Source organism: Crinia signifera, chromosome 4, assembly GCF_055691185.1.
Source record: "Crinia signifera chromosome 4, ASM5569118v1, whole genome shotgun sequence".
Taxonomy (NCBI): Eukaryota; Metazoa; Chordata; class Amphibia; order Anura; family Myobatrachidae; genus Crinia; species Crinia signifera.
This window is the reverse complement of record NC_139220.1, coordinates 291882181-291902247: the sequence shown is the minus strand read 5'-3', so window position 1 is coordinate 291902247 and position 20067 is coordinate 291882181. Positions and strand designations below refer to the sequence as shown.

Genomic DNA, 20067 nt, shown 5'->3' with positions numbered 1-20067 from the left:
CGGGGTCCTTGAGCAGTGACTTCACAGGGGTCTCCCTTGTGGAAATGTAGTGTTGATCACGTGTAAAGGGAACCATGAGCACGTTGTAGGGAAGTTTAAAAGCACGTTCGTCCGTGTCCTTCCCACAAAGGCATTCTATACGAGTTTAAGCATAAACTACCAAGTAGTGTTTCATGGGTAGAATGTTGTGAAAACCTCGGCGGAAATCTAGAAGATCGATCTCCTTCATGAAATGCCCCACAGCCTGTAGTACTTTTATTTCAGCTTCGACTAGTTCCCTGGGCGACGGCACAAGCTCCACGAGACGGTCAAGACACTAATGGCCATCACCTTAATAAACGAGGGAACGTTACAGGTAGCAGTTTGTACAAGTTAGGTTCTCGGAGTCCCTTTTCTTTCGGCACCATCTAGCGCTACGGTAACAAGTCTACTACTAGGTACGAGAGGCATATGACATGGAGCAACCTCGCAGATCAACATGTTTTCCCCATGTACTTTCCAGTGTCAATAGCACAGTGATTACCGGTGCAGTTTGACTCCTGCCCTGCTAAATCGGTCTGCCTATTACACATGAGTCAGCTCTTTAAGGTCGGGGTGGGTGGCTCTGAAAAGAGCCTTTGTGTTGTGGGGTAAAATATCTGGCAGACACGTTACTTGCTCTTAGCTGGCTTATGGCTCTCGGTCTTCTTGGGCAGCAGCACGGCCTGGATATTGGGCAGAACACCTCCCTGGGCGATGGTCACCCCACCCAGGAGTTTGTTGAGCTCTTCGTCGTTGCGCACAGCCAGCTGCAGGTGGCGGGGGATGATGCGGGTCTTCTTGTTGTCGCGGGCAGCGTTACCGGCAAGCTCCAAAATCTCAGCCGTCAGGTATTCCAGCACCGCGGCCAGATAGACCGGGGCACCGGCACCCACACGCTCCGCATAGTTTCCCTTCCTCAGCAGACGGTGAACGCGACCAACTGGGAACTGGAGACCGGCACGAGATGAGCGAGTCTTGGCCTTAGCCCGGGTCTTGCCGCCTTGTTTGCCTCTGCCGGACATGTTCGGTTGACAAATACAAAAGTTTTACTTAACGAAAAGAAACGTGCACGCCGAATGTACGAGCAGGAAATAGTGCCCTCCTCTTATATATACACTCAAAAAGGTTCCAGCGCTTGCTCTGTGATTGGTCTGGTTTCAAACTAACCAATGCAGATCGAGTTTATTCGCACACCAATCAGTAAATGGCAGGAGGGGTTTCGATGCCGCCTACAGTCACACGATGCTTCCAGCCAATAGTGTTGCGAGCGATGACGAGGCCTCGTTTGCATATATTGCCTACAAATAGAGCCTATCTGGCGCTGTGCGGGACACATTGTCAGCTTTGTGCAGAACCGAGTTGCCTTTACAATGCCTGATCCAGCCAAGTCTGCGCCGGCGCCCAAGAAAGGCTCTAAGAAAGCCGTGACCAAGACCCAGAAGAAGGATGGGAAGAAGCGTAGAAAGACCAGGAAGGAGAGTTACGCCATTTACGTGTACAAAGTCCTGAAGCAGGTGCACCCTGACACCGGCATCTCCTCCAAGGCTATGGGCATCATGAACTCCTTCGTTAATGATATCTTTGAGCGCATTGCTGGGGAAGCTTCCCGCCTGGCCCACTACAACAAGCGATCCACCATCACCTCCAGGGAGATCCAGACCGCCGTACGCCTGTTGCTGCCTGGAGAGCTGGCCAAGCACGCAGTGTCCGAGGGCACCAAAGCCGTCACCAAGTACACCAGCGCCAAGTAATTTCCCCTTCTTCCACCCGCACCAACACAAAGGCTCTTCTAAGAGCCACCCACCTCCTCTCTAATCGAGCTGTAACTATGATGGTTTGTGCCGCGTCCAAGCTCTCGGCATGAGTGCGAAAATGCAGGCCGATGTCCATAACTGACTTGGGACGTACCCTCTAGCTTATTGTTAACCCCACTGGTTCACAAAAAAAGCCTTTATTTACCACATGCTAGGATCTAGGTACAATTGTAGGACAGGGTCATTACATTCCATACATTGCAGATGTCTCTGGTTGCTGTAAAAAAAAAAAGAAAACCTGCGACCCATAGAGCGGCAATGTTCCCCGTGTGTAGTTGCCGAATATGTAAAGAATTATTTTGGATCGAAATGTTGCAAAGCATTATTAAATTGTAACATTTGGTGACTTTAAACCTCATATTAGAATATCCGGGGAACACAGTTGGTAAAGGATCGCTGTCTTTCAAAACGAAAAGTGCAGTATGTTATTGTAACAGGCTCTATTGCACTGAGTCACTTCTATGACACCCGGTTCCATTTCGTTGTATTTACTTAAGGGTGATCACATAATTCCTGCTTAGGCACACTTGGCTCCTAACGCCTACACAGTGATCAACAGTGTTCCGAATCGATAATCGGCTAAGGTCATTATCAGCGCCGTTGAATATATTAAACTTGATTAAAAGGAAAAAAAGGTTCAGAGCGCAGAGTTGAAATACACACCGAGCCCGGGAGCCAGGGAAACGTTACAGTAGTTGTAATTGTTGTCAGAAGCGGTGTACCAGTCGGGAATGTATGTTGGTGTTTATTGCGAATTTTATTTTTCCCGCCGATATCTGGGCGACTCTCATTGTGTGGCTCATTTGTCATCACCAAATCCCCCACTTTTATATTGAAAAAAAAAAATACAATGTATATATATATATATATATATTCCATGTATAATCAAATAAAATAAAAAAAATAAAAATTCAACTATTGTCGTTGGGTCATTACGTTGCATCAATACAAATATTCACCACAACGTAGCGGAGTGGTTTAGTTCTCTAATCAAGCTCAATCGATACACTAGTTATTAACGAAGAAAACAATACCAAAGGAGCAATTAATATAAATCTAAACATAAAATAAGATACTCTAGTAATGAACGATATGAAAACAATAAAAAAAGGGGTGTGATTATGAAGGAAAGGCAAGGCGAGCCACGACTCCGCCTTTAAGTGCAAGTCACCCATCAGGTCCGCTCTACCAGTTGATAAAAGCCGGCTGACAGAGCTTTTGCTTATTCCTACTGATCGTAAGATTTTTGAGAATGTCTGGAAGAGGCAAAGGCGGAAAGGGGCTTGGCAAAGGAGGCGCTAAGCGCCACAGGAAGGTTCTTCGTGACAACATCCAGGGCATCACCAAGCCCGCCATCCGTCGTCTAGCTAGGCGAGGGGGTGTTAAGCGTATCTCTGGACTCATCTACGAGGAGACTCGCGGTGTGCTGAAGGTGTTTCTGGAGAATGTGATTCGTGATGCCGTCACCTACACCGAACACGCCAAGAGGAAGACCGTGACCGCTATGGACGTGGTCTATGCTCTGAAACGCCAGGGCCGCACTCTCTATGGGTTCGGGGGTTAAATTCTCAGGCGCATCTCGTGCAGTCACGCACACACAAAGGCCCTTTTCAGGGCCACCCATCTTTTCTACGAGAGCGCTGTTACAACCTCCCTATGTAACGTGGCTATGTGCCGGGTTGATTCGTCCCCTCACGCTAGAGGGATATGCTAGTGGATGCTGACAGTGAGGTGGGTGGCAGATGCAGTGGTTCTAGTCTAGTGTCGGTGAACGTGTAGTTTCGCAACCCGCAATTTGTTGAAAAGGTTACACTATAAACCCTGCTGCTTAGCGACCACTTGCACAGCAGCATATAACTTTTACAGAGAATTGTGTTTTAAAAGGGGCACGAGGAAAGCAGATTGAAGAATGATTCAGTCCGCCTTCTCTGCGATTTACTGAACTATTTACCGTATATAGCCTTGCACCACACGGTTTGCTGCAGTTATTCCAGCTGGGGATAATAAAACACGATGCTGAGCTAGAGAGTTCTATAGTGGTGAATCGCACACCTTCCCTGCCACAGATTGAGCTTGCCCTTACAGAAGATTTAGGGCAGAACCGGCTGGGATGTATGGTGCCACGGTTTACAGTGATTTCAGCCCCTGGAAAGTGGGCAGGACTAATCAGCGGGATTTTTGAAAAATGTAATGGCTCCACTTTCAGCCAATCGTTGAAAGGTGCATATCAACTTCTAGGTATCAGCGTGCGGCACAAAGCATAAGTTCCCCTCCGACCTTTGTCTGTAGATACCATTTTTTTGGGTATCACTGTGTTCACTTGAAAAGCGCACAAAAACTTGCTGCGCTATGAAACTGTTAATAAATAAAGAGAGCTGGTACGTAACTTTTATTAATCCCACTTTCCAGCATATCTGTAGAACTGTGTAGTGACTGAATTGAATGGGCACACTGGAACAGGCTGGCATCGCTGACTGTTGATTACCTACTGAAGGGCGCAGCCATCAGGCCACACCGCGCGCTTACAGCTCTGTCGAGAGAGGGTGGGTGGCTCTGAAAAGAGCCTTTTGGGGGAGAACAAGGGAGGGAGCGAGGATGCGTCTGCTCAGCCATTACTTCTTTGCCGCAGCTTTCTTGGGCTTGGCTGCCTTCTTGGCCGGGCTTTTTGCGGCTTTGGGTTTCGCTGCCTTCTTGGCCGGACTCTTGGCGGCTTTGGGTTTCGCCGCCTTCTTGGCAGGACTCTTGGCGGCCGCCTTCTTCGGCTTCACCGCTTTAGGCTTCTTTGGGCTTTTGGCAACAGCCGCTTTTGTGGGTTTCTTCACCTTCTTCGGGCTCTTGGCTGCACTCGGAGCTTTCTTGGGCTTTTTCGGGGATTTGGCCACTTTCTTTGCAGCAGGTTTCTTGGGCTTCAGAGACGTCTGGGCGACCTTCTTGCTCTCCGCCTGCTTCTTATTGAGCTTGAAGGAGCCGGAAGCGCCGGTGCCTTTCACCTGGGTGAGAGTTCCTTTGGTGACCAAACTTTTCACGCCCAGCTTCACGCGGCTGTTGTTCTTCTCCACATCGTAGCCTCCGGCAGCAAGAGCCTTCTTCAGGGCAGCAAGAGAAACCCCACTGCGCTCTTTGGAGGCGGCCACGGTTTTCACAATCAGCTCGGAGACGCTGGGTCCAGATGGCTTGGCGCTTTTCTTTGCTCCTCCAGCAGCCTTCTTTGGCTGCCTCTTCTTTTTGGCTGCGCCCTCTGAAGGAGGGACAGCGGCGGCGGCGGGTGCAGTCTCTGCCATCTTACGGAATCGGAACAGCAGAAAAAAAATGCGGTATAGTAGTTAAATCGCAATGCCCCAATCTGCTGATGTCTCTTATATAACCTGCCTGATGTGCTGTGATTGGCTCCCTTACAGTTGAGCGTTCTGTGCTCCCATTGGCGGAACAAGCAGGCGTGTGAACCCTTCCCTGTGTTATGAGTTTGTGACGATCTGCTCTCACCCTGTGTTTCGCTAGCGCAGAAAAAGAGAGTTTTCTATAGCATAAGATGGACAGAGGACCGGCTCTCTCAGCCACCCTCGTACTTCAAGATCCCCCCTAACACCGTATGGCCACTACTAGTTTAGTCGGTAAGAAGGAGGCCAGGATTAGCCAGTGGCAGCTCTCCCGCACCAGGCTAGATGTGCCTAGCATGGAACACATCTCTCTTCTTCTGTGAGTCGAATATGTCCATTCGGGAATTTTTTGCCTACTCCTTGTCCTGGTGATGACAAAGGTGGTCTGCGGAAGACTCGGTGCAGGACAGGGCACATATTAAAACACATTTAGATGGTGTGTGAGCTCCTGTACACACAGTAGGATAACACAGGCAGGTGGCAGCAAGGTACTGGCACTCTTGTCTAAAGAAATGAAGCTACTATGACAAGGTCAGAATGCCTACTAGACTCAGCTGCTGGGATTTTTGTTTTGATTGTGGGTAGTCCGGTTGGCACTCTCCACAAATGATGTTATAATAACCAATACAGCTAGTACGATGTCTTTGTTTCTGCTAGGAAAAACAAAAAAAACCTCTAGCCAAGAGGAATGATGTTCCTTTTGTCGGAAGCTCAGATCATGCTTTGGTCCCAGACCTGTGGACTAAAAACTTATGTGGAAGAACTCCAATATGAGGAGTTGTCCAATACGTTGACATGACCAGGGTGCCAGACATTTGTTACATACAGCATTAATTGTTCACCTAGCAGTGAGGTTAGCCGACATCCACACTCCATAAGAGCTCTTGGAGACCGCAAGGCCCTTTATTTTTAACCTAACGGAGGTCTCCATCCTGCTGCCTGCGGGTTGGTCCAAACCCATTCTGGGATATTTACAATGGATTTACACAACAACAACTTTTATTTATATATACATTTGAACAGTTGAAGACAGAGTTGGAATCGGAGCATGAGTATATTGCAGCGCGTGTTTTAATCCCAAAATGCATGCCAGGAGCGCCATACTCAAACAGTAGTGGCAGTCAGGAGATCAGATTAGGAGATGTAGATGGTAGGTAGCAGAATGTGAGCTAAGCCTGATGACCTTCCACTTTAGGGCCTTGCAATTAGGGAAAATATAGAGGACAAAACATGATGGCCAAACAACGGTTGCGTTGGGAAACAGGAGAACAGGTGATAAAACTAGAAATCCGTACCATGGATACACCGTAGTTATCCCCCTTACTTGTTGTGTAAGTGATATATTATTTACATGTAATCGACATGCTAAATAGTTTGAACATGTCATCATTTTGAACGTGTTAACAGTCTGACAAAAGATGTTTGCAGGTGGGGTTTTGTGAGACTGCGCTAAGTGCGTTGGTGCGAGGTTAGCTGCTAGAAATGAACAGGTGATCGGCCTGTGAATTTTGCCAATATAACAGGGAGTTTTCTGCGCTTCACCCCTAATGTATTAAAAAAACTGAGGATATGTGTTGGTTTATTTATGTATTAAACCAACACATATCCTCATTTTTTTTTTAATTCATTAGGGTTGAAGCGCAGAAAATTCCCTGTCATATTGACAAAAGATGTTGACTGCTTAGCCTTTGGAGACGGTTGCGGAAGAAATACAGCTTAATTATCACAGGTCTAGTAACCATGTTGGAACTGCACCCCCAAATGATCTTCTGACTGTGTTTGTATCTGTAATTGGTCCATCGCCAATACCCCCAGTCCCCACACCATGTTTATCGTTGAGAAGACTGGGAGCCGCTGTTTGACTGATATTGGCAAATGTCACGGAATTCCAGAGGGCATCGGAGCAGATAAATAAAGGTGAGGAGAGTCCCGATACATTGTGATATGACAGAGAGATCATTTCAAGTCCACGGAAAATGTACTGCAAAATAAAGAATTATGTGAAGATACATATAATCTAGTAACTAAAACAGAACGATGCTATTGATGGTAAACGCTATGATCCAAGTCAAGTAGTTAAATTATTATATCCACCGAGAAACCCTTTCTTGAAAACCTCCCTTACTATCCAGATACAAAATAGTCCTCTTTGTTCCAAATGTACTTTCTCATATGAGTATTTAGGATGTGGTCAAAAAGTGATACTTTGGTAGAAATTGTGTCCACTAATGTTTCCAACTTAATCCATACATTTGTAACAGTTGTACAATAAAATAGTATCTGTTACTCATTTGTATCAAATAGCTTTGGATGCACGCTGCAGTTCTGATTGTGCTTAATTCTAAAGCTAATGTCAATATGAAATCTGAGACCTAGATTGTAAAGGTCATCAGAACATAACCGGTCACCTCCATGCTCCAATAGTCGCATGATGATCATCCTTTTACTACTGTAAAATGCGCACGTTGTTCAGACAACACACATATATATATATATATATATATATATATATATATATATATATATATATATATATATATATATATATACACTGATTAGAATGCCATCATATTAAGTGATACCTATATACTATGACTCCACGAGCGATAGTGACGAGAAGTACATGTACTGCAAGCAACTCTATCCCTGCCGATGGACAGCGTGATCGCGTTCTCTGCTGCAGCCGCTTCTCATAACCGCGTGTTTCCCACATCTATATTGGGTACAAGGAGCTACATGTGCTGCGCTGTGACCGGATCGTGTGGCCTGAGATCTCACAGCGGAAGTGAGACATCCAACCTAAAAGCGTCACACTGTCTCTGCTGCTGGCTGAACAGGCACATGTCCCAACGCTGTAAATTAACATTTTCTGGGGGGTTATATTTATGGAAACACAGGCAATCTTGGCGGTTTTTTTTTTTTTTTTTTCAAACTGCATAAAATATGCCACGGCCAATCAGGACGAAGGGCGGCTTTATTTCCGTCAAATGACAGCGTAGCCCAGTGTATAAATAGAGTTGTAGCAAGGGGTAATGCATTTCGCTCTTCTTCTTCTTCTTTGTACACCTTCTCAGAGAAACCAAGGATGGCCAGGACCAAGCAGACGGCTCGTAAGTCCACTGGCGGGAAAGCTCCCCGCAAGCAGCTGGCAACCAAGGCTGCCCGGAAAAGCGCTCCAGCTACCGGCGGCGTGAAGAAGCCTCATCGCTACAGGCCAGGTACCGTTGCCCTCCGCGAGATCCGCCGTTACCAGAAGTCCACGGAGCTGCTGATCCGCAAGCTGCCCTTCCAGCGCCTGGTGCGTGAGATCGCCCAGGACTTCAAGACCGACCTGCGCTTCCAGAGCTCTGCCGTCATGGCCCTGCAAGAGGCCAGCGAGGCTTACCTGGTGGGGCTCTTTGAGGACACCAACCTGTGCGCTATCCACGCCAAGAGGGTGACCATCATGCCCAAAGACATCCAGCTGGCCCGCAGGATCCGAGGGGAGAGGGCATAGAGATATTCGGCACTCCTGTACACGCAACGACACAAAGGCTCTTTTCAGAGCCACCAAATCTTTCTATAAAACGAGCTGAAGCCGAAGTTTCATAACAATATTTAATTTGAGCGATGTTTATATCTGGCGGTAGCCCGGGGTCCTTGTGCAGTGACTTCACAGGGGTCTCCCCTGTGGAAATGTAGTGTTGATCACGTGTAAAGGGAACCATGAGCACGTTGTAGGGAAGTTTAAAAGCACGTTCGTCCGTGTCCTTCCCACAAAGGCATTCTATACGAGTTTAAGCATAAACTACCAAGTAGTGTTTCATGGGTAGAATGTTGTGAAAACCTCGGCGGAAATCTAGAAGATCGATCTCCTTCATGAAATGCCCCACAGCCTGTAGTACTTTTATTTCAGCTTCGACTAGTTCCCTGGGCGACGGCACAAGCTCCACGAGACGGTCAAGACACTACTGGCCATCACCTTAATAAACGAGGGAACGTTACAGGTAGCAGTTTGTACAAGTTAGGTTCTCGGAGTCCCTTTTCTTTCGGCACCATCTAGCGCTACGGTAACAAGTCTACTACTAGGTACGAGAGGCATATTACATGGAGCAACCTCGCAGATCAACATGTTTTCCCCATGTACTTTCCAGTGTCAATAGCACAGTGATTACCGGTGCAGTTTGACTCCTGCCCTGCTAAATCGGTCTACCTATTACACATGAGTCAGCTCTTTAAGGTCGGGGTGGGTGGCTCTGAAAAGAGCCTTTGTGTTGTGGGGTAAAATATCTGGCAGACACGTTACTTGCTCTTAGCTGGCTTATGGCTCTCGGTCTTCTTGGGCAGCAGCACGGCCTGGATATTGGGCAGAACACCTCCCTGGGCGATGGTCACCCCACCCAGGAGTTTGTTGAGCTCTTCGTCGTTGCGCACAGCCAGCTGCAGGTGGCGGGGGATGATGCGGGTCTTCTTGTTGTCGCGGGCAGCGTTACCGGCAAGCTCCAAAATCTCAGCCGTCAGGTATTCCAGCACCGCGGCCAGATAGACCGGGGCACCGGCACCCACACGCTCCGCATAGTTTCCCTTCCTCAGCAGACGGTGAACGCGACCAACTGGGAACTGGAGACCGGCACGAGATGAGCGAGTCTTGGCCTTAGCCCGGGTCTTGCCGCCTTGTTTGCCTCTGCCGGACATGTTCGGTTGACAAATACAAAAGATTTACTTAACGAAAAGAAACGTGCACGCCGAATGTACGAGCAGGAAATAGTGCCCTCCTCTTATATATACACTCAAAAAGGTTCCAGCGCTTGCTCTGTGATTGGTCTGGTTTCAAACTAACCAATGCAGATCGAGTTTATTCGCACACCAATCAGTAAATGGCAGGAGGGGTTTCGATGCCGCCTACAGTCACACGATGCTTCCAGCCAATAGTGTTGCGAGCGATGACGAGGCCTCGTTTGCATATATTGCCTACAAATAGAGCCTATCTGGCGCTGTGCGGGACACATTGTCAGCTTTGTGCAGAACCGAGTTGCCTTTACAATGCCTGATCCAGCCAAGTCTGCGCCGGCGCCCAAGAAAGGCTCTAAGAAAGCCGTGACCAAGACCCAGAAGAAGGATGGGAAGAAGCGTAGAAAGACCAGGAAGGAGAGTTACGCCATTTACGTGTACAAAGTCCTGAAGCAGGTGCACCCTGACACCGGCATCTCCTCCAAGGCTATGGGCATCATGAACTCCTTCGTTAATGATATCTTTGAGCGCATTGCTGGGGAAGCTTCCCGCCTGGCCCACTACAACAAGCGATCCACCATCACCTCCAGGGAGATCCAGACCGCCGTACGCCTGTTGCTGCCTGGAGAGCTGGCCAAGCACGCAGTGTCCGAGGGCACCAAAGCCGTCACCAAGTACACCAGCGCCAAGTAATTTCCCCTTCTTCCACCCGCACCAACACAAAGGCTCTTCTAAGAGCCACCCACCTCCTCTCTAATCGAGCTGTAACTATGATGGTTTGTGCCGCGTCCAAGCTCTCGGCATGAGTGCGAAAATGCAGGCCGATGTCCATAACTGACTTGGGACGTACCCTCTAGCTTATTGTTAACCCCACTGGTTCACAAAAAAAGCCTTTATTTACCACATGCTAGGATCTAGGTACAATTGTAGGACAGGGTCATTACATTCCATACATTGCAGATGTCTCTGGTTGCTGTAAAAAAAAAAGAAAACCTGCGACCCATAGAGCGGCAATGTTCCCCGTGTGTAGTTGCCGAATATGTAAAGAATTATTTTGGATCGAAATGTTGCAAAGCATTATTAAATTGTAACATTTGGTGACTTTAAACCTCATATTAGAATATCCGGGGAACACAGTTGGTAAAGGATCGCTGTCTTTCAAAACGAAAAGTGCAGTATGTTATTGTAACAGGCTCTATTGCACTGAGTCACTTCTATGACACCCGGTTCCATTTCGTTGTATTTACTTAAGGGTGATCACATAATTCCTGCTTAGGCACACTTGGCTCCTAACGCCTACACAGTGATCAACAGTGTTCCGAATCGATAATCGGCTAAGGTCATTATCAGCGCCGTTGAATGTATTAAACTTGATTAAAAGGAGAAAAGGGTTCAGAGCGCAGAGTTGAAATACACACCGAGCCCGGGAGCCAGGGAAACGTTACAGTAGTTGTAATTGTTGTCAGAAGCGGTGTACCAGTCGGGAATGTATGTTGGTGTTTATTGCGAATTTTATTTTTCCCGCCGATATCTGGGCGACTCTCATTGTGTGGCTCATTTGTCATCACCAAATCCCCCACTTTTATATAAAAAAAAATACAAAAAAAAATACAATGTATCTATATATATATATATATAAATTCCATGTATAATCAAATAAAATAAAAATTCAACTATTGTCGTTGGGTCATTACGTTGCATCAATACAAATATTCACCACAACGTAGCGGAGTGGTTTAGTTCTCTAATCAAGCTCAATCGATACACTAGTTATTAACGAAGAAAACAATACCAAAGGAGCAATTAATATAAATCTAAACATAAAATAAGATACTCTAGTAATGAACGATATGAAAACAATAAAAAAAGGGGTGTGATTATGAAGGAAAGGCAAGGCGAGCCACGACTCCGCCTTTAAGTGCAAGTCACCCATCAGGTCCGCTCTACCAGTTGATAAAAGCCGGCTGACAGAGCTTTTGCTTATTCCTACTGATCGCAAGATTTTTGAGAATGTCTGGAAGAGGCAAAGGCGGAAAGGGGCTTGGCAAAGGAGGCGCTAAGCGCCACAGGAAGGTTCTTCGTGACAACATCCAGGGCATCACCAAGCCCGCCATCCGTCGTCTAGCTAGGCGAGGGGGTGTTAAGCGTATCTCTGGACTCATCTACGAGGAGACTCGTGGAGTGCTGAAGGTGTTTCTGGAGAATGTGATTCGTGATGCCGTCACCTACACCGAACACGCCAAGAGGAAGACCGTGACCGCTATGGACGTGGTCTATGCTCTGAAACGCCAGGGCCGCACTCTCTATGGGTTCGGGGGTTAAATTCTCTGGCTCATCTCGTGCAGTCACGCACACACAAAGGCCCTTTTCAGGGCCACCCATCTTTTCTACGAGAGCGCTGTTACAACCTCCCTATGTAACGTGGCTATGTGCCGGGTTGATTCGTCCCCTCACGCTAGAGGGATATGCTAGTGGATGCTGACAGTGAGGTGGGTGGCAGATGCAGTGGTTCTAGTCTAGTGTCGGTGAACGTGTAGTTTCGCAACCCGCAATTTGTTGAAAAGGTTACACTATAAACCCTGCTGCTTAGCGACCACTTGCACAGCAGCATATAACTTTTACAGAGAATTGTGTTTTAAAAGGGGCTCGAGGAAAGCAGATTGAAGAATGATCCAGTCCGCCTTCTCTGCGATTTACTGAACTATTTACCGTATATAGCCTTGCACCACACGGTTTGCTGCAGTTATTCCAGCTGGGGATAATAAAACACGATGCTGAGCTAGAGAGTTCTATAGTGGTGAATCGCACACCTTCCCTGCCACAGATTGAGCTTGCCCTTACAGAAGATTTAGGGCAGAACCGGCTGGGATGTATGGTGCCACGGTTTACAGTGATTTCAGCCCCTGGAAAGTGGGCAGGACTAATCAGCGGGATTTTTGAAAAATGTAATGGCTCCACTTTCAGCCAATCGTTGAAAGGTGCATATCAACTTCTAGGTATCAGCGTGCGGCACAAAGCATAAGTTCCCCTCCGACCTTTGTCTGTAGATACCATTTTTTTGGGTATCACTGTGTTCACTTGAAAAGCGCACAAAAACTTGCTGCGCTATGAAACTGTTAATAAATAAAGAGAGCTGGTACGTAACTTTTATTAATCCCACTTTCCAGCATATCTGTAGAACTGTGTAGTGACTGAATTGAATGGGCACACTGGAACAGGCTGGCATCGCTGACTGTTGATTACCTACTGAAGGGCGCAGCCATCAGGCCACACCGCGCGCTTACAGCTCTGTCGAGAGAGGGTGGGTGGCTCTGAAAAGAGCCTTTTGGGGGAGAACAAGGGAGGGAGCGAGGATGCGTCTGCTCAGCCATTACTTCTTTGCCGCAGCTTTCTTGGGCTTGGCTGCCTTCTTGGCCGGGCTTTTTGCGGCTTTGGGTTTCGCTGCCTTCTTGGCCGGACTCTTGGCGGCTTTGGGTTTCGCCGCCTTCTTGGCAGGACTCTTGGCGGCCGCCTTCTTCGGCTTCACCGCTTTAGGCTTCTTTGGGCTTTTGGCAACAGCCGCTTTTGTGGGTTTCTTCACCTTCTTCGGGCTCTTGGCTGCACTCGGAGCTTTCTTGGGCTTTTTCGGGGATTTGGCCACTTTCTTTGCAGCAGGTTTCTTGGGCTTCAGAGACGTCTGGGCGACCTTCTTGCTCTCCGCCTGCTTCTTATTGAGCTTGAAGGAGCCGGAAGCGCCGGTGCCTTTCACCTGGGTGAGAGTTCCTTTGGGGACCAAACTTTTCACGCCCAGCTTCACGCGGCTGTTGTTCTTCTCCACATCGTAGCCTCCGGCAGCAAGAGCCTTCTTCAGGGCAGCAAGAGAAACCCCACTGCGCTCTTTGGAGGCGGCCACGGTTTTCACAATCAGCTCGGAGACGCTGGGTCCAGATGGCTTGGCGCTTTTCTTTGCTCCTCCAGCAGCCTTCTTTGGCTGCCTCTTCTTTTTGGCTGCGCCCTCTGAAGGAGGGACAGCGGCGGCGGCGGGTGCAGTCTCTGCCATCTTACGGAATCGGAACAGCAGAAAAAAAATGCGGTATAGTAGTTAAATCGCAATGCCCCAATCTGCTGATGTCTCTTATATAACCTGCCTGATGTGCTGTGATTGGCTCCCTTACAGTTGAGCGTTCTGTGCTCCCATTGGCGGAACAAGCAGGCGTGTGAACCCTTCCCTGTGTTATGAGTTTGTGACGATCTGCTCTCACCCTGTGTTTCGCTAGCGCAGAAAAAGAGTGTTTTCTATAGCATAAGATGGACAGAGGACCGGCTCTCTCAGCCACCCTCGTACTTCAAGATCCCCCCTAACACCGTATGGCCACTGCTAGTTTAGTCGTGTAACCCCTCCTTTAATGCTATTGGCAGGGGATACCACTGACAGGGTTATTTTGATTTTACTTTCTACAGAATTCTCAAATGACGAGAGATACCACCGTATATATAAAAGGTAAGTTTACTTTTCAAAATGTGATTGGTATAACATTACAATACAAACATTGGTATAACATTACAATACAAACATTTGTATTCAATAAACAGTTTTTTATAACTTGTGGCTTCAACTATTTACTTTAACACTACAAACAAGCAGAACATGACGATTCAATAAGTAACTTTGCATGACGTATATACACTCAATGAACTACTATACTCCCTGTATTCCCTATACATATAGTAATGCATGCATTTACACAAAAATTACCATGGGCTGGCCAGCATATCAAAAACACACTGCATGTAAATATATTTGTTGGCGCGCGTTGGGGCCCTTGTGATGAGTTAAGTATAAAATCTATATGAATAAAGGTCTCTCCGCTAATCTTCACTAGGCGTTCCTAGCATTGCTGCAGTCTATGTCTCTGTCCCATAAGAATCCTTTACTACTAGTATATTACTAGGCTATACTGTTGCTGAAGTCTGATGTACTATTGTTGCCAAATGTAATTAAGTCACTGTTAGTACTTGGCAGAGGAGCTTAACACTGAACTCTTTAAGCTAGCTGTAGATATCTATCTGTATAGGATTGAAATTATGCTCTGCACATCCTAGGCTTTCCTTTACTTCTCTCAGTAATACCCCTTTTACACCGCCGAAAAATCCGGGTCAGCGGCGGGTCAGACCCGGATCCGCGGCGGTGTAAATGGGGGGTATCCGTTTCCATTTACACGGGTCCTCTACCCAGGTCCTGACCTGGGTAGAACACGGATAGGACCCGTGTAAATGTCGGTGTAAATGGTCCCGCTGCGGGTGCAGGCACCCGCAGCGGGTCCACAGCGTGCAGCGCTGGGGAAGATGTTCCCAGCTGCTGCGGGAGGAGGGGGGTCCCTGCGGCTGCTGAGGAGAGGGGGGTACCTGTCAGCCTGCTGTGCTGGGGGTACGGGGGTGCTGGGGGTACCTGTCCTGCCTGCGGTCGGATCTCAGCGGAGAAGATGATGTGCGCCGCTGCTGTATCACCCCCCCCCCCCCCCGCATCCGGCAGCCGGTCCCTGCGGCGTATGGAGTGTCAGTATCGGCGGTCCCTCCAGCGCATAGGAACTAGTACTAGTTCCCATGCGCCAGAGGGACCCCCGCCACTGACACTCCATACGCCGCACGCCGCAGGGACCGTCTGCCGGGGAGGGGGGGGGGTGGTACAGCAACGGCGCACATCATCTTCTCCGCTGAGATCCGACCGCAGACAGGACAGGTACCTTCAGCACCCCTTGCACCCCCCAGCACCCCGGTACCCCCAGGTACACCAAGCACAGAAGGCAGGACAGGTACCCTCCGGCACCCCCAGCACCTTAAAAAAAAAAAAAAAAAAACACTTAACCTGGGTCAGCCCTGATATATATATATATATATATATATATATATATATATATATATATATATATATATATATATATATATATATATATATATATATATATATATATATATATATATATATATATATATATTATATATTTATATATATATATATATATTTCTATATATATATATATATATATATATATATTTTTCTATAAATATATATATAAAATATTATTTAAGGCAGGGCTGACCCAGGTTCAGTGTAAATGGTGCAGACCCAGGTCCGACCCAGGTCAAAGTGCTGTGTAAATGGGGTATAAAGCAGGGTCAGACCCTGGATACTCCAGCATTCAAAGACCAGGGTCCGACCAGGGTTTTTGGTGTAAAAGGGGTATTAGTTAGGGGTTGTACTATAAGTAGTACCAGCTGGCTACCTATAGTGTAGAGGTGGGTATAGTAAAGGGGGTAGCTCACCAACTCTTGCAGCTGTACTTTATCTGTTTATCAACTGTCCCTGTTTGATGCCGGCTGGGAGACATTGGCTTCTCTCTTGTATTTGATGGCTGCCCAAATCCCCACCCCTAAACGCCTCTCCTCCCGTCTCCCGCTGGTACAACCAGGGTGTAGAGGGGGCGCAATAGGGGCTAGCTCGGGGCTGGATTCTCAGGCTCCTATCAGCGTTGATGGACAGGGGGGTGGAGCCTAAGTATTGCTGGCGCTTCTGGGCTCTCCGGTAATTAGCCGTGTGGGGTGGGGTTTATATAGGCTGTTTCCCAACTGCTGGGCGTTGTGGGGCGATGTGCTGTGAGAGGAACAGCTGGGCGGGCTTCTCCACGTTGGCCGCTACCACTGGGGAGGTGATTGGCGGCACCTCTCTCCTTCCTTGTGCAGCGTTGGGCGGCTCCTTCCCCGGCCGTCACGCCTCCTCCCGTCTCCCGCTGGCGAACCAGGGTGTAGAGGGGCGCGCCGGAGGGTCTCCTTCTCGGGCTGCTCGTCACAGGCAGCGGGCGAGGTTTACTCTCGGCGGCTGGACGCGGACTGGGGTGCGACGTCCAGCGGGCGGCTCCCTTCTCGTGCAGGGCAGCGCGGCTTCTCCCGGTGAGTAGAGCGCTGTCGGCTTTTCTCCGCACAGCACAAAGTTTCTCCTGGCAGCTGCAAGCGGCGTCTTAAGCTCTGCTCTCCCTCACCCTCTCCCGTCTCCCGCTGAGCGCTGCTATAGCATAGGCAGGCTCAGGGTGTGGAGGGGTACGCTTCAGAGGGCCCTTCTCTGGCGGCAGGTCACGGCATCCACCGGTGCTGAACAGCCGCCTCTAGCCTTTCTCCGCTGGCTTTAGATACCGGACTGATTGAAGTTCCAGGTGCTGCTTGGGTACTAAGATACTGTGTGCTCGGGGCGCTGTTTTATTGCCATTTTTTCTCCGGCCACAAGCTTGTGAAAGCTCTTTCCCTGGCTCCTGACCTCTCCTGCGGCAGTATGTTTACAGCTCAGTTTACAGCCAGAGCTGCGTGCAGGGAGGTGAGCGCTAGAAAGAGGGATCAGCTGTCTGGCTTTCAGTGTGCTGACAGCTCTTTTATACATAGACTGGGAGATCAGCTGATGCAGCACGAGCACAGCTGTTCTCCCGCTCAGCCCTCGAGCCAGCTGAGCTTCCCGCATTTTTAGTGTCCTCGAGGACACTGCAGACTGTATTTGATTGGCAGGTTGTGGTGGGTTCACCCGGAGGGCAGAGGCAGAGGGATAACTCTTATGTAAACCAAAGTCCTGGTGTATAAACACATTCCACGGTCACCAATGTTCTCTGCTGAATAATGGGCAATAAAAACACATATATGGCAAAGTTGCTAACTAGGATTATTTGTTTAGCATATATATATTCATGCCACCCTCTTTTACAGAGTTTATGAGCAACATGTACATTTAGGTTGCTCAGTTAGGGTTACCATATTTGTGCAAAAGTCCACAACACCACATGAATTTCCAATGCAAATGGCTGGATACTTAAACATGTACATATCTAACATATTTGCAGGCAAGTATATGTTACATTTCTTTCCCTGATGATACAAGGCAATAGATGAACTTGGATCATCATATACATATTTACATTTTCTTAATACACAGTTTGATTATTTGTAAAATAAGGCCATACTGCTAAGTTGGCAGGGTAGGTCACTCTTGGGATATAGGTGGGTACCCCTAACTGATCATAAGTGATAATGTTTGGGGGCCTACATGCTCTCTTGGGCCTAGTTGTGGTCACTTCCCCAAATGCTTCCCCATCTTCCAAGGTATAGTCACTGGGATAATTCTCTGTTGTATCCTCCTCCCCCACAACCCATTCTTCAGGGACAGGACAGTCAGAGTCATTAATTGTAAAATCCCAATCTGCTACGGCAGGGCTTGGTGAAAGGGGTTCATCATTAAGTTCACTTTCCTCAAGGCTTTTGGCAATGTCTTGTTCACAGTCTTTGAAGTAACAGCCTTGGCCAATTTCATCTCCATTCTCTTCTGGTTCTGTAGAATGAGGTATCTGCGCAGTGTCACTTGTAGGCGTTTCTTTTCTCACAAGTTCTGTGTCTTTGTCTTTCAGGTCCTCCATTCTGGTATCCCTTCCAATGGGAAGAAGATTTTGCCGATGATGGGTTAAGATAGCTCCCTCTCCATCCTCCCTTTGAATTTTGTAGACAGGTGAGTCTTTAAATTTCTCCATCACTACATACGGTTCTTCCTTCCACCTGTAGGATATTTTGAACTTTTTAGGATGTCCCAGCCGTCTCAGTAGTACTCTGTCTCCAGGATGGAGAATGTGGTCACGCACAGTGCGGTCATAATTGGTTTTATTCTTCTTCCCTAACTTATCAGCAGTTTTTTCAGCCAGTTCATATGCCTCTTGGAGTTCTCTACGAAGAGTCTGTATATACTTTAGATGGGACATGTTTGACTGGTTGGGATCTGGGGTCCCAAAGCTGACATCAATGGGGAGTTTAGCTTCCCGCCCAAACATGAGGTAGTATGGCGAGTATCCTGTGGCATCACAACGGGCACAATTGTAAGCATGTACTAGCCGAGAGATTTGTTGTTTCCAACGACGCTTGTCTAATGGACTCAATGTCCCTAGCATGTCCAACAGAGTACGATTAAATCGCTCGGGTTGTGGGTCACCCTGCGGATGGTAGGGAGTTGTTCTGGACTTCTTTATTCCGCAGCTTTGGCACAGTTCCTTGATGAGCCTGCTCTCGAAGTCACGGCCTTGATCAGAATGTATTCTGTTAGGAAGGCCATAATGTACAAAATACTTCTCCCAGAGCACATTGGCGACTGTAATGGCCTTTTGATTTGGGGTGACATACGCCTGTGCATAGCGAGTGAAGTGGTCAGTGACTACCAAGATGTTGCACTTGTTCCCTGGGTCTACTTCTAATGTCAAGAAATCTATGCACACTAAGTCCATGGGGCCTTGACTTTTCATATTCATCAAAGGGGCCATCCTCCCCGGGAGGGTCTTCCGGACAATACAATTTCCACATCTCTTGCAGTACATTTCCACATCTTTCCTCATATTAGGCCAGTAGAAACGGTCAGATATTAACTTCAATGTCTTCTCCATTCCCACGTGACCATGCTTGTCATGTAATGCCTTCATTACTGTTGCTCGATGTTTCTTGGGGAGCACAATCTGCCACCGGCCTTTCTCAGTTTCATGCTTTCGGTACATCACTCCTTTCTTAGTGATAAAGTTTTTTCTCTGTCGCCTCAACAATTCAGCTTCTCTTTTAATGTCTGGTGAAACATTCGGGTCAGACTTATTCGAGAATGCATATTTCATACCGGGATCAGTTCGCTGGTCTTTTCTTAATTGATCCTGTCTCACTCTCGGCAGTCCCTCCATCTCAACTTGACTGAGCCAGCAATATGATAGTGGCAGGACTTGCGGCGGAGGCCCTAGACAATCCACGCATCTCTTCTCAGACTGCAGCTCCACTCCAATACTATGGCACATTCCTTTAATACAGCTGGCAGGCACTTCAATCCAGTCGTCTTCTACGCTGTTACTGTGTTGACCTGGAATGCGAGAGAGTGAATCGGCATCTGTATTGTTTACACCAGGACGGTATTTCAAGGAGAAGTCATAGAGAGCTAAAGCGGCCATCCACCTGTGCCCGGTGGCATCGAGCTTGGCGGTACTCTGCACATAGGTGAGTGGATTGTTGTCAGTGTGCACTATAAATGATGTCCCATACAGATAATCGTGAAACTTGTCGACAATACACCATTTTAGAGCCAAGAATTCTAGCTTGTGCGTGGGGTAACGTCT

The 20067-nt window shown here is 47.8% G+C and overlaps 9 protein-coding genes and 1 long non-coding RNA gene across 10 annotated transcripts; 5 read left to right on the top strand and 5 right to left on the bottom strand.

Moving 5' to 3' along the window:
- Nucleotides 1–650: 650 nt before the first annotated feature.
- LOC146073196 (histone H2A type 1) lies at nucleotides 651–1043 on the bottom strand. The gene has a single exon (XM_083180382.1). It carries the CDS (start codon nucleotides 1041–1043, stop codon nucleotides 651–653), a length of 393 nt encoding a protein of 130 aa, XP_083036508.1.
- Nucleotides 1044–1354: 311 nt separating this feature from the next.
- LOC146072755 (histone H2B 1.1) lies at nucleotides 1355–1824 on the top strand. The gene has a single exon (XM_083179949.1). The coding sequence runs from the start codon at nucleotides 1392–1394 to the stop codon at nucleotides 1770–1772; it is 381 nt and encodes a 126-aa protein (XP_083036075.1). The 5' UTR covers nucleotides 1355–1391; the 3' UTR covers nucleotides 1773–1824.
- A 1256-nt stretch (nucleotides 1825–3080) lies between these two features.
- On the top strand, nucleotides 3081–3458 carry LOC146072753 (histone H4). Its single transcript, XM_083179948.1, has one exon. The coding sequence runs from the start codon at nucleotides 3088–3090 to the stop codon at nucleotides 3397–3399; it is 312 nt and encodes a 103-aa protein (XP_083036074.1). The 5' UTR covers nucleotides 3081–3087; the 3' UTR covers nucleotides 3400–3458.
- A 753-nt stretch (nucleotides 3459–4211) lies between these two features.
- LOC146072752 (histone H1.11L-like) lies at nucleotides 4212–5152 on the bottom strand. Its single transcript, XM_083179947.1, has one exon. It carries the CDS (start codon nucleotides 5114–5116, stop codon nucleotides 4448–4450), a length of 669 nt encoding a protein of 222 aa, XP_083036073.1. The 5' UTR covers nucleotides 5117–5152; the 3' UTR covers nucleotides 4212–4447.
- A 1790-nt stretch (nucleotides 5153–6942) lies between these two features.
- Nucleotides 6943–7921, bottom strand: LOC146072751 (uncharacterized). The gene is made up of 2 exons (XR_014473230.1): nucleotides 7795–7921; nucleotides 6943–7193 (listed from the first exon to the last, which is right to left on the bottom strand). It is a non-coding gene; the product is annotated as an uncharacterized LOC146072751 (long non-coding RNA).
- Nucleotides 7922–8269: 348 nt separating this feature from the next.
- On the top strand, nucleotides 8270–8708 carry LOC146072750 (histone H3). Its single transcript, XM_083179946.1, has one exon. The coding sequence runs from the start codon at nucleotides 8298–8300 to the stop codon at nucleotides 8706–8708; it is 411 nt and encodes a 136-aa protein (XP_083036072.1). The 5' UTR covers nucleotides 8270–8297.
- A 785-nt stretch (nucleotides 8709–9493) lies between these two features.
- LOC146073195 (histone H2A type 1) lies at nucleotides 9494–9886 on the bottom strand. Its single transcript, XM_083180381.1, has one exon. It carries the CDS (start codon nucleotides 9884–9886, stop codon nucleotides 9494–9496), a length of 393 nt encoding a protein of 130 aa, XP_083036507.1.
- A 311-nt stretch (nucleotides 9887–10197) lies between these two features.
- Nucleotides 10198–10667, top strand: LOC146072749 (histone H2B 1.1). The gene has a single exon (XM_083179945.1). The coding sequence runs from the start codon at nucleotides 10235–10237 to the stop codon at nucleotides 10613–10615; it is 381 nt and encodes a 126-aa protein (XP_083036071.1). The 5' UTR covers nucleotides 10198–10234; the 3' UTR covers nucleotides 10616–10667.
- A 1254-nt stretch (nucleotides 10668–11921) lies between these two features.
- Nucleotides 11922–12244, top strand: LOC146072748 (histone H4). Its single transcript, XM_083179944.1, has one exon. It carries the CDS (start codon nucleotides 11933–11935, stop codon nucleotides 12242–12244), a length of 312 nt encoding a protein of 103 aa, XP_083036070.1. The 5' UTR covers nucleotides 11922–11932.
- Nucleotides 12245–13056: 812 nt separating this feature from the next.
- On the bottom strand, nucleotides 13057–13997 carry LOC146072747 (histone H1.11L-like). The gene has a single exon (XM_083179943.1). It carries the CDS (start codon nucleotides 13959–13961, stop codon nucleotides 13293–13295), a length of 669 nt encoding a protein of 222 aa, XP_083036069.1. The 5' UTR covers nucleotides 13962–13997; the 3' UTR covers nucleotides 13057–13292.
- Nucleotides 13998–20067: the final 6070 nt, after the last annotated feature.